Source organism: Vicugna pacos, chromosome 12 (genome assembly GCF_048564905.1).
Source record: "Vicugna pacos chromosome 12, VicPac4, whole genome shotgun sequence".
In the NCBI taxonomy this organism is placed as follows: Eukaryota; Metazoa; Chordata; class Mammalia; order Artiodactyla; family Camelidae; genus Vicugna; species Vicugna pacos.
Window position 1 is genome coordinate 53,404,011 of NC_132998.1, and position 12,453 is coordinate 53,416,463.

At 45.1% G+C, this 12,453-nt stretch overlaps 1 protein-coding gene across 1 annotated transcript in view; it reads right to left on the reverse strand.

The window, feature by feature from the left end:
• MYRFL (myelin regulatory factor like) overlaps nt 1-12,453 on the reverse strand; it is a 106,268-nt gene that overhangs the window by 13,831 nt on the left and 79,984 nt on the right. The window contains exons 14-19 of the mRNA XM_072973403.1: nt 7,345-7,508; nt 6,648-6,711; nt 3,115-3,200; nt 507-548; nt 366-418; nt 67-246 (exon numbers count right to left, since the gene is read on the reverse strand). Coding sequence (XP_072829504.1) covers nt 67-246; nt 366-418; nt 507-548; nt 3,115-3,200; nt 6,648-6,711; nt 7,345-7,508 — 589 coding nt within the window. The remainder of the gene's footprint in view (nt 1-66; nt 247-365; nt 419-506; nt 549-3,114; nt 3,201-6,647; nt 6,712-7,344; nt 7,509-12,453) is intronic.

Consider the following 12,453-nt stretch of genomic DNA (forward strand, 5'->3'; position numbering starts at 1 on the left):
GATGCTGACAAGGGGAGAAAACCTCGGGTTCCAAGCACTAGCTGTTTCTCATTGAAGGTTCTTTACCTGCCCGCAGCCTCTGGTGGGGCTGCTTCTCCTCCGACTGTCTTTGCACAGGACTGGAGAGGAGTCTTCCTGTTCCCCAGATCGGGCAGCAGTAAGTCTCCAGACACGGCAGGATCTCACAGAAAGTGATTTCTGGTACTTGGAAGGAGGGTTGTGAGGTTGCAACAGATGCATTCGGTGCTGCAAAGCATTGGGCAGAGGGGAGGGGCGTGACAAGGTGGACCCGAAAGGCTGGTTCTTCTCTTGACGGTTCGCAGGAAACCCGGGCTGGCTGGAGGGTGAGAATGTGAAGGCCTTACCCGAGGGGGAGGCTGTGGGTGGCAGCTCCGGCTCCTGAGAGCTTGTCACGTTGCTGGAGAAGGAGGAGGAGGAGGAAGTCATTAATGAAGGAGGACATCAAGAATTCCTCTCCCCAAAGGAAAACAGGAAGGAGTTCTCACCTGGAAGGGAGACCCGGGGTACATCGGTCTTGATCTTTTAAGCTAAGTATGTAAAGGGAGACGATCGTCAAGGCACTGTTCGAAAAATAACAAAAGAGCGTGTTAGGTGACAGACTGGACTCTAGTTAGAACTCACACAGCCAGCCAGACAGAGATGTCCTCTCCCAGGCCACAGAGATTGGGGGCGGGGGGTGGCCCTGGCGACAGGAGCACCGTGGAAACCAGCACACTCTGCTCTCTGCCTGGGGAGAGAAAGTCCCAGTCTTCCTGGAGCTCAGAGGCTCCAGGCGTATTTGGAGCTGATGGATTTTTCCACAGAGCAGCCCCCAGTGCCTGCAAGCCGTCTCAGAAGCAGCTGTCATGAGTGGAAGATCACAGGAGGAAGTGTGTGAGTCTCTGGAGGCAGCCCTCTGCTCCTTGCAGGAAAAAGTCAGAGCCAAGTTCACATCCCCCGCCCCGGCCGAGGGCGCCCGCGCTGGGAGATGAAAGGCCGCCCGGGTTTAGTCAGAGGTGGGACCAACCCCACTGGGCCGCTTCTGACGTCTTCCTGCTGCCTGTCTTCCCAGAGCACACCGCACCAAATCGGACAGAGGGAGGAAAAGGGCAGTAAAGCATCCACTTCCACACTACATGACTTCAAAATAATGAGTATATCTTTTCCCCCAGTTATCAGAACTTACAGATGCAAATGGAAGCCTTCCGGACAGGTTCTGAGCTTTGGGAAGCTAGTCCCAGTAATGCTCATACATCCAGACACTCAGCGTTCTCTTTGTGGGGTGTCTTTAGAGCTCTTTCTACAACCCCGCTGTGTGCTGGGGCAGACCTGGGAGGATATAGCTTGACCTCTTGCCGGCTCAACATCACACCTGGTTCCCTAGACGTGGTTCCTCATTATGTGGCTCCTTCCGCATCAAAGGTAGTGGAATTACCATCATGAAATATACACAAAGAAATGTGCCACACGTTCGAATTCCACTCACAAAGAAAGAATTCCCAGAGCGTTCTCAGTAGGAGCTGGTCACTGCCCAGTGGGCACATCCCTGCCCGGGATGAGTGGGGCCGAGCCCCAAAGATGCCGTCAGACACGATCTGTTGCGTCGCCCTGGCAACCGCTTGCTGTGGTCCAGTCTCCCTTACTCTGTTCTCCCACGTGCCCCCCTCTCTATCTCCCTATTACTAATACTTAAATACTCTTTCTGGTTTGTCTCTGCCATGTGCTTCAATGCATGGCCTGGGCAACCTCCAAGATCATAGAATGAAATGGACATCTGCTTCCTTCTTTGGGGTTTTGACCCTTCTCAGGTACACCACAGCCCAGAAAGAAGGTAATAGGCCTAACACCTCCCATTTCTGGTCTTAGACGTCAACAACACTGGAATTCACAACATCTAATAAGCACATTTAAAAAGAAATCTTTTTATGTCAAAATCAGACTTCTGATAAGCTTTCCATCAGGTTTTCATGGGAATCTGAGTCTTCAGAGAAGGCTAAGCATGTCTGCAAAAGCAGAAGCTCACGTTCTCCTGAGTTGGGAATCCCAGCCCAAGGCATGCTCACCTAGGAAAGTGAGAAAAGTACACGGGCTTCTAATGGGAAATCTGTGTAGTGGTGTCACCTACCCGGGGTGCCTCCCACAGTGCGCAGTAGCAAGAGAAAAGTTAAAATGCTGAGGGAGGAGCAGGGTGCAGAGAGGCTCACACTGTCTCCTATAGTGAAGAAGCTGCTTTAGATCAAGGAGCTGGAAGCATCCTTGGAACCGCCCCTTACTGTGCCTCCAAGGATAACTGTCTCCCCTGAGCCACGGCCCAGAAGCAAGTCCCTTCCTACACTAACAAAGAATTTCTGGAGGGACAGATAAATGCCCCTTTCACCATTGGGTCGTCAGACTGAAAGCAAGAAGGCATGGAGGACACAGGAAGGATGACCAGGGCTCAGAGGATGAGCTGCCGTCACAGCTGCAGCACGAGCCTGAAGACCAGCGGCCAGAGGCCTGAGAAAGTCTCCCCATCCCCGTAAGGGACGGACCCCTCCCTGCAGAGGAGGCCTGGTGATGGACAGCAGGTGATGTCCTTACTGTACTGTTTGCTTTAACTGCCTAGTACATTTGCCTACGACTTCACCTTGTTGCATGTCCTGGGGTAATCTCCTGGTCCCTTTTGGTATAAAATCCAGAAGAATCCTAATAAATATGCATGTCCAGGGGAAAGTGGATCGTACCTAACTGCTTACTCACTCCTTCCCCACAAGCGGACAGGAAGGAGAACACAGAATTTAAGATCAAAGTTATTTGCAAGACTGAAAAAGATACACACACCCTCACAGGCACACACAAGCACACACGAAGGGCACAGTGAGCTGGTGAAAGACATTAGTTGATTAGAAAAAAAGATCACCCTTCGTCTCGTATCTAAGAGCAAAAAGTCCATGCTTCTTTTCTAGTAAATGAACGGCTCCCTCGTCACTGAGCAAAATCAAAGGTCAATGCCTGGTTTAAAGGGCTCCTTGTCTTCAAAGTAAATAGAAAGTCAGTCCCCGGTTCACGTGTGAGAAAAGGAAGATGGGAAGGGAAAAAGAGCTCGACATAGCACAGCACTGATGTTTTTCTTACCAAAAGGCCATCACAGCAATGAGCGTTATAACCAAGGTCTGGAAAACCCAGTTGGGACATGACTGGTTTTTTCCTGAAAAATAAACCTATAAAAAGATTCAGCAATGAGAAATGATAAATCAGTGACGCCCACTTTGAGAAGGACGCTTGAAGACCCAGCCCTGGGGGATCTTTGCTGCTGCCTTCACCCTACCGTCTGCCTCTCTGAAAACGAAGTTCTTTCAAAGCTTACCCCAAGTTCCCGCCTTCCCTTGACCAGCCTATGCTCCCTTCTCCCTGACGTCCTGCAGGATACTCTCGAGAAGCAAAAGGTCTTCAAGACATGGTGTTCCAAATGCCAATGGAAACATTTCAGGCATCAGGACAAGCCTTAGAAAATTATGGCAGGAAATGCTATTAAATACTCCTTAAATCATACACATTGTAATCCCATTCTGACACTTTTTTTTTTTGGAGGACAGTTAGGGCTTGTGTCTTGTTTATGTTTATACCCATTCAACAAATGCTCATTAAACACTATTATGCGCAACACTATAGGGGATGTGAAAACAATCCAGTTACACTCTCTAGGAAGTGGCTGAGACGAGCCTTTAGGACTGGTACCCACTGCCGTAAAAACTTGCCTATGAGGAATGAGCCAAGAACGACAGCATAGACACAGCCGTGCAACGGGTGAGGGAGCCGGCTGCAGAGACAGGAGCGGTTTTCTGCCCACTTTAAATACAGTGCTCCCTAAACATGAGTTTTCCTACCGATGCGATAGAGTGTTATGTTTGCTCCCTCCTGGGAGTACGGGGTCGGAAGGGAATTGGAGGATGGTGGTAGTTATGAAATCGTTTAAATTGGTCTTCAAATGTCTTGGGCTGTTTATCTGCCTACAGAAATGTCCTTCAGTGTAATAGTGGGGGGTGGGCGTATTAACCATACCCTTTTCAACAAGTACCCAACCCTTCAGAGCTATTATAACTGAGTCATCCGTAAGTGCAAATGGAAGCCACTCTGAATACCAAGGAGTGGGTGGTTTCTCCCACTTCCGCATCTCGCTGCAACTGTTCTGAGGTTGCCCTAATAGCGCGCTGTACAAAGAAGAAACTCAATGAAATTTGCTGAACCGATTAGAATTAAATAGTATTAATCTCAGGATAAGAGCTCCCCCCTCCAGCCTACTCCCCCGAGCGGCCAGATTATTTTAAATCCCCGTGCTTTTGCTCAAAACCCTTTGCCCTCGTATAGGACAATGACCTAAGACCTGTGGTCAGACTTGGAGTCATGTCATCTAAATGTCATTGACCCTCATTTCCTTGTCAACAAAATAGGCAGGATAAAACAATACCTGCCTACCTTTCAGAGTTATTCGGTGGACCTCCCTCAAGAGCACACAGCTAGTGAGTCACCGAGCCAGGATTTGAACCCAAAATCATTTGGCTCCAGAATCTGTGCTCTTAACCCCAATGCTATGCTGCCTCCCTTCTTCTGTCTGTAAGGAAGAGAGACGCTGCACAACTGAGAAGTTACTGTCATTATTCGAAAGGTCTTCATGGCCGTACCAAATGAACTCTAACCCAGTGATCCAGACACTGAGCCTCACCTCTGCGTTCAGCCTTATCTTCCACTCTCCTCCCTAACAAACTCCCACCTAGTCCTTCGATGAAGCCAGTGCCAGCTCCCCGCCCTTGGCCTGTGTCTCTGCACCTGAAACCTCTCCTGCGGCTGCTGTCACCAGCGAGCCAAAGCTTTACGCCTCCCTGAAGACCCGGCCCCCACGGTACCCCCGCAGCACCAGGAGCTCCTGCCACATCCATCGCATCCGGGTACCACTGTTCTTTGTTCTTTGTGTTTTCTTCTGATCTTCCCTGGCTACCTAAAAATTCCTTAGAAGAGGCCACTTCTGACTCCCACGGGCCTAAGACAGTGACTGCGAGAGATCTCTGAGCTGAACGGGAGCTCTTTAAGGTCTGTGTGAGTCCCTGACTCTGTGTCCATGCCCCAACGCCCCACCAGAATCACGCACCCCAGACAGTAAACCTCTTCATGTTTTTGATGTAGACTGTGAGCCTTCAGGTAATGGTTTCAGCCTGGGCTCTCCATTCCTACATTTATTTGACAAGTATTTCTTGAGTACCTACTACGTGACACACCCTCCAGACACAGACTGAGGAAGGTAGACAGGGCCCATTCTCATGTACATTCTAGTTAATATTCTGAGAGAACTGCAAAATAAAGAGATTCTTTGGGTGCAAGATGGGCTACTGAGTTTGCACATGAACCAAAATGTACCAATCAGGGCCTCCACGGATATGGATGCAGTGCCCTCCCTCCCACTGCAAACTTACTAGTACAAAGAGCATCTTCCTGACACATTATTTTTGATGTTTTGTTCTCCTTTTTCCCCCTTAAGAGAGGCACGAGGGACTGAAACCATGTACACCTTGTGTGCACCAAGCATGCGCTCTACCACTGAGCTGTACCCTCCACCCCAATTTTTGGTGTTTCGTGTTTACTGAGCAGCCTGTATGTCCTGGGTGTTGTGCTAAGGGCTTTAGCTCATCCACTCCTATCAGCAATCTTTGTAGGGTAGATACTGTTATTATCCGCTTCCCAATTCAATTGAGTAAACTTGCTTAAGAACACATCTACATACATATTTTATCCACGTATCTATGTTTATTGGTATACCAAGAAGCTTGCCCGCAGTGTAACATTTTAGCAGGTTTTAGTAGAACGTTAAACCCTTTCTGCATCCTCTTAGACTAGTTCAGTGATGCACAGCATGAGGGGGAGAGAGTAAACTGGGACAGTGGCCCCAACATCAGGTCAACCCTGAACAGGATGTAGATTAAGGTCATAAGGCTCTTCCTCTGGGAAGGGCCCCCTTCGGAGAACTAGTGGGTCAGAGGGAGCAGCCTGCCGTCTATGAATTGTGGCGGGGAGAGCATTGCAGCTTCTCCCGCACTGACACTTGTCTGCAATGGAGAGGGTACCCTTTAAGTTAATTAATGATTAGCCTTCACTTTTTACTGTAAATGTTGTCCGACTTGATGAAATTCTCTATTCATTAATAAGGCTGTCACATCTTACCCTTTGCAAGCAAGTCAATACCTATTCTCCATTTGCATATATAGCAGGAAAGATCAAAGAGGAAGGAGAGATCTGAGGATTAACTCAGATCCCTTTGGGATCTTCTGAAGCCAAAGATAAGGGACTAAGTCGAGTCAAGGGGTCCATACAGATCTTGCAGCCGAGGGTCACATGCATATGACAGTTAACGGATTTCACCAGATGGGGACCAGGTAAGCAAAAACTGGCAGAACAATATTTCTGAAATGAACGTGTTCTGTATCTCTAAAGTTCTCTTTGAAAAGCCAGTTAGTATCTATTAAAGGGATAATATTTAAATGCCTGAAATGCATAAGGATGCAACTGGGGAACCCATCAACTAATAGATGAAGAAAAAAATGCTTGATCAATTTTCCTAAAGACTTTTAAAAACAGAAAATATCATCTCTCTTTATTATAAATTGAAGCCTATTTACCTTGCTGGGTTTTTTGGGAATGGTCCTTCTTGGAGAAGATGAGCTAAGAGCTCTGCTAAATTTGCTTTAAGAAAAGAGAGAAGGAAAAAATTTAATTATTATCCAAATGCCTCTGCAGGGGTTATATGAAAAAGGCCCAAGCTGTCACTAACACAGCAGTATGACTTTTTTTGTAATACGGTGGTAATTTGAAAAAGAAAAAAAATCAAGGCAAGTGAGAGTTCTTTTTGTGGAAAAGAACCTTAGTCAGTATAAATAATTGCACTAAATGTTACATTTCCCCTTTTCTCAAGATTATACTCCAGAAAATGTGCATTTACCTCCTTAAGTAATAAAAAAAAAAAAGACAGAGTAAGGTTTTTATCCCCCTGAAGACCAAATACGGTTTACTAAATTTAGAAATGGCCACCTGTCGTCTTTAAAGGCAAGGCTACCCTTTTGTTAAAATGTAACACTTCCTATAATAACTGCCCTTACACAGATGCATTTTGCTTTGTTTCCTTTTTCAAAGCAGCAACAGAAAAACATAAGAAAATTATCACGTAAAGCAACCGTGTTCCAAAATGTTCTAAAATAAGACCAGGGACTTAATTATCAGAAAGTAATGGTCGCTGCTTGGCAGAACAGACCATTCAGATTGATGTAGTTACAGAAAGACTGCACTCTCTCCTTTGTCCCAGGGGCGAGCCTGGGGTACCTGATTGAGCTTGCTTCGCTGGCGGAGGACTTCCAACTACTGAGCCGCTTCAGCTGGGCCAGCTTTCTGTTCCATATTTCTAACTCTTCTATTCTTTCTTCAAGGTTGTTGGTTAGTTTGCACAGCTGCTTCACTGCACCTACATTTTCCATAAAGATCTGGTCCTAAAAATGAAAATGGTACAGAGCACATAAATTTATAGTTTGAGACCACCAGGGAACTGTCCACAGCCCATTCAAAGACGGTTGGAACACACCATTGAAAATGGCTTTATACACACACACACAAGCGCGTGCGCGCGCACACACATAACCTCAAGTTCATTCAAGATAAATCTGGAGGCTTGAAACTTAAAGCGGTCTTGCTGGACTGTGTAGTAAAACTACTTGGGTTCAATTTGCTATAAAATGGAAATATGTCCTTGTAATCCAAGAGAGAGAACAGAGCTGAAGGACGCTGTCAAGTTTGGAATCCAGAGATTTATTTTCAACGGCCATTATGCTATATTTAAAGCTTGTAAAAGGAAAGTCCGAACAGGCTTCTGGATGTTGATTTGTGTGTATATCACTAAATCCTCACAAGGAGTGACTCCTGTTCTGCCTGGTAAAATGTGCATCAAATTGCTCGGGTGAAGGAGGGAAGAATGAAGACCTGGGCTTTTCTCTGAGTTCTGCCCCCTCGCAGATGTGAGACCCCAGGTGAAATATAAGAACTGCTCTGAGCTTCAGTTTCTTCATCTATAAATACGAGGACAACTCTTGAGGTGTTAATTTCTGTCTTAACATCCCAGGAGCTATTAGATGCAATTTATATTTTAGCTTGAACAAAATTTAAAACAACAACGACACTTAATTCCTTCTATTCAGAAAAAGTTGCTGACACATCAGAAAGAGCAAGAAAGAGGAGACCAACCAAAACAAGAGTGCGCCAGCTGTCCCTCCTCCACCCACACACTTCAGCTGTCACCGGGACGTGCGTGCCTGTCTCTTAGCCATAACAAGACCCCTGGAGAGCTCTCATCAGCCACCGCCATCCCGTGACCACGCCTCCTTTCCTCTCTCTGTTCACAAGTCCAGAAGGCCATGGCACTCTTTGGGGTTCACAGAGGCTGGTCCACTGTTGTAAAGTGATGAGCCTGAGGCCCAAAGAGAAAGACTGTTCTGTGGTTGGAGATCAAAGTCAGGGCTGTGTCACTTTGCGATTCTCATCATGCAAAACGAAGCTTTACGGGTTTCAAACACTGTAAAGCAGTCACTCGGAAAGGACTCAAAAGCTGAACATTACAGATTTGAGGCTTAGTTCATGCAGTTTAAAGGCATATGCACACTGGTGTAAAACACACTGGCAACGGTAAGTCTATAGTCAGTGTAAGGATGCGCTAATGCTGTAATAGGATGGTGTGGAGATCACTTAACTCTAGAATAAAGGTTAAAGGACAAAAGTATTAAAAATAACTATAGCTACAATAATCTGTTAACGGTACACACAAATGCACATAGAACATATACATATATATATAAAGGAACATTATTAGCCATAATAAAGAAGGAAATTCTGCCATTTGTGACAACATGGATGCCCTCAAGGGCATGATGCTAAGTGAGAAAAGTGAGACAGAAAGACAAGAATTATATGATATCACTTATACATGGAAACTGTAAAAGCTGAACTCATAGAAACAGACTAGATTGGTGGTTGCCAGAGGCCGAGATGGTGGGGGAATGAGGAAATGTTGCTCAAAAGATGAGAACTCTGTTTTAAGATGAGTAAGTTCTGGGAACCTAACTGCAGCATGATGACTACAGTTAACAAGACTATATTATATACTTGAAAGTCAGTAAGAGAGTAAATCTAAAATGTCCTCACCACACACACACACACACACACAAAATGTAAATATATGAGGTGATAGTGTGTCAAGCCTATTGTAATAATCATTTCACAATATATATGTGTATCAAATCATCATGTTGACCACCTTAAACTTACATAACGCTGTATGTCAACTCTATCTCAGCAACGCTAACAAGAAAAATTCAGCTGTGAACGAGGATAATTTATAAGTTTGGACATGAGTTGGTAACTGTGGAATCTGAGTGAAGTGTATGCATGTGTTTCATTGTTATTCCCTCTGTTTTTGTATATGTTTGAAATGTTTTATTTAAATGTTAAAAGGAAATAAAACAAAAAGCAAAAATATCTTCTGACAAAAGCACTCCTAAGTCTTCTAATTCTGGTATAGATTTTCCTTCCCTTCTAAACTTGTTAATAAAAATAAGACAGAAATCATGAAGATAAGAAAAACATTCTATGATTCTAAACCGTAGTCAATGTCATATGATGATTTACTGTGTTTAGGAGAAAATCTTATAGTATAGTTACATCTGTAATATTTCCAGTGGGTCACATGGCCAGTTGATGTCCACTCAGCAGTCCGACCCAGATTCCCAGCCACCATCTCTGACTCCTGTCCCCACAGGCAGTCCATCACCCCGGGCCGTCAGTTCAACATCCTAATCTCCTGAACCTACCTACTTCTCTCCATCATCAGTGGCACTACCATACCTAAGCATCTTTTTTATTTTGCTTGGCAACTGGCTTTTTTAAATTCTTCTCCCTCCTCTTTTTGACCTTTGCTTGATACATTAATTTGTGATTTAGCTCAAACCAAAGCAGACCATAGAGAGTGATGTTAAAGTCCCTTCTAAGCCACGACAGTAAGTTCCTCCTGCCACGTCTCCCATAGGACTTCAATGCTGCCTCATGAGATATGAGCGATGGCTGTGATTGTCCGGTGACTTGTCAGTAATGAGGAAAAGCCAGCTCTGATTTCTCCAACTCAGATTTGCCAGTGCCATGCATCTGCCAGGTGGATCCACCAGGCAGGAGGATAATTCATGTGTTTTCCTATTTAAGAGGAAATAAATAAAGGTGGACGGGGAATTTACTGCCACCTTCTTGATTGTAATCATGACCCTGACTTTATGGATCCAATGGAAAATTACAAGAAAAATAAATTTCTAGGACATTTTATGGGGATTGACTCTTATTAAAATACTTCTGACTTCTGTCCTCTATCATCATGGTGAAGTGAGTACCAGTATGTTCAAAACCACAACCTAGAATTTTCTGAAAATGTCCTTTTCTATGCAAATGGTAAGGGCTTTATGAGTTCATTTTAACCACAAATGTGCACCGAGATGCCTGAGGAATTTTTTCTAAATATCCAAGTTGCATGTAGAGGTCCGTGTTCATTAGGACAGAGAAGGGCACAAGGCTGGGTAATTTTGAAAAGCTTCCCCATCTGATGCCCCTGTTCATTAAGAATTATTTTGTAATTGAACCTAATTTGATTACTCAGCTCTGTCCAGTTATGATTAACCATTTTATTTTATTTTTTAAAGTGTATTTATCCTTTATTTCTTTTCTTTTCTTTCTTTTTTTTTTTTTTAATGGAGGTACTGGGGATTGAACCCAGGACTTTGTGCATGCTAAGCATCCACTCTAACACTGAGCTGTGCCCATTCTGTCCCAGTTACTATTAACCATCTTAAATGGGACCCACTACCTCAGCTGAAATGTAACTTTACAATCTTGATCTAAAAATGTTGGAACCAGTGTGCTACCCATAACTGCTCGTTAGGCTGGGGCCGGGGGCGGTGGCAACTGCTTCACATCACAAAAAAATCTTTCACCCACTGTTGAAAAGGCTTGCATTGGGGTCAGGGTATATACGGACAGCAGGAGCATTTCTTTCTTTCTTTTTCTTAACTCAAGTGTAGTTGATTTACAACGTTGTGTTAGTTTCAGGTGTACAGCAAAGTGATTCAATTATACACACACACACACACACACACACACACATACTCTTTTTCAGATTCTTTTCCACTCTAGGTTATTACACGATATTGACTGTAGTTCCCTGTGCTGAACAGTAGGTCCTTGTTGTTTATCTATTTTATATACAGTAGTGTGTATCTGTTAATCTCAAACTCCTAATTTATCCCTCCCTTTCCCCTTTGGTAACTATAGTCTGTTTTCTCTGTCTGCCAGTCTATTTCTGGTTTGTAAATAAGTTCATTTGTATCCATATTTTCTGAAAGGACACGCAGGGCAACTTGGCAAGTACGTGTGCCAGGAAAACCAGGGGAGGGGCTAGTGAAACCAGAGACATTACCCAGCGTAGAGTCTGCCTCTTGTTTAAGCCTCGTTTCACCACAGCTCCCCTCACACCCTGCGCTGTAAGCGCACTGGACCTTTGGCCATTCTCTGAACATATCACACATTCCCTAGTCTCTGGAACCAGCATAGGCTGCTCCCTCCGCCTAAACCAGCTGTCTTCCCTCTCCTCCCACCTTCCCTTCACTTGGTGTCATATTTATCAGAGTTGTAAACCCCTGGAGGCAGGGCTGCCTCCTGTCCACAGTGGACTCTCCGGCACAGGGCAGTCACTCAGGACACATCTGATGAAAAAAATGAGTGAATATCCTTAGGGTGGTGATTCACCCCATGAGGCATGGAGATGTCGTAGCCCTGCTCTCCAGTGAAACTGAACTTGCAGTTTATTCTTTTACCCAAGAGTTCTCTCAAAAAACAAGTCTACGTTCCCAATTTTTTTTTTCCATGTTAGGAAGTGCCCATGGAAACTCAGGTGAATTAAGCAAAGAAACACTCATGGTTTAACACCCTTAGTGCAATGGGCTAGGGGCTCACTGGGAACCAGCCACGTGGCTTCCGCTCTGGTTATAGCCTTCCTGTTCGGGGAGAGGACTGGCTCAGGAAACAGATGAACATCCTTTCAGTGGCCCCCCGAGGAAACACGCTGACTCTGCAGAATGCAGTTTGCAAGGTCCTGGGTCCCTCACGGGAGTGACGATAAACGAGCCCCAGCCCTGGGAGGCAGCCAGGCAGCAGGCTTGATCTCTCTTCTCTTTGGGAACAACAGCTTGTCCTCCGTCTGGAAACACTGAGAAGTTAAAACAGGCTCTTCTTTCTTTCCCAGCGAGAGTCACAGATGCCCGTGGCATCCCATGTTGCATGGACCGATGTTTTTATAATAAACCCATGGGAATAAAGCAGCCTGTAATTGACTACTATGACAATGATTAT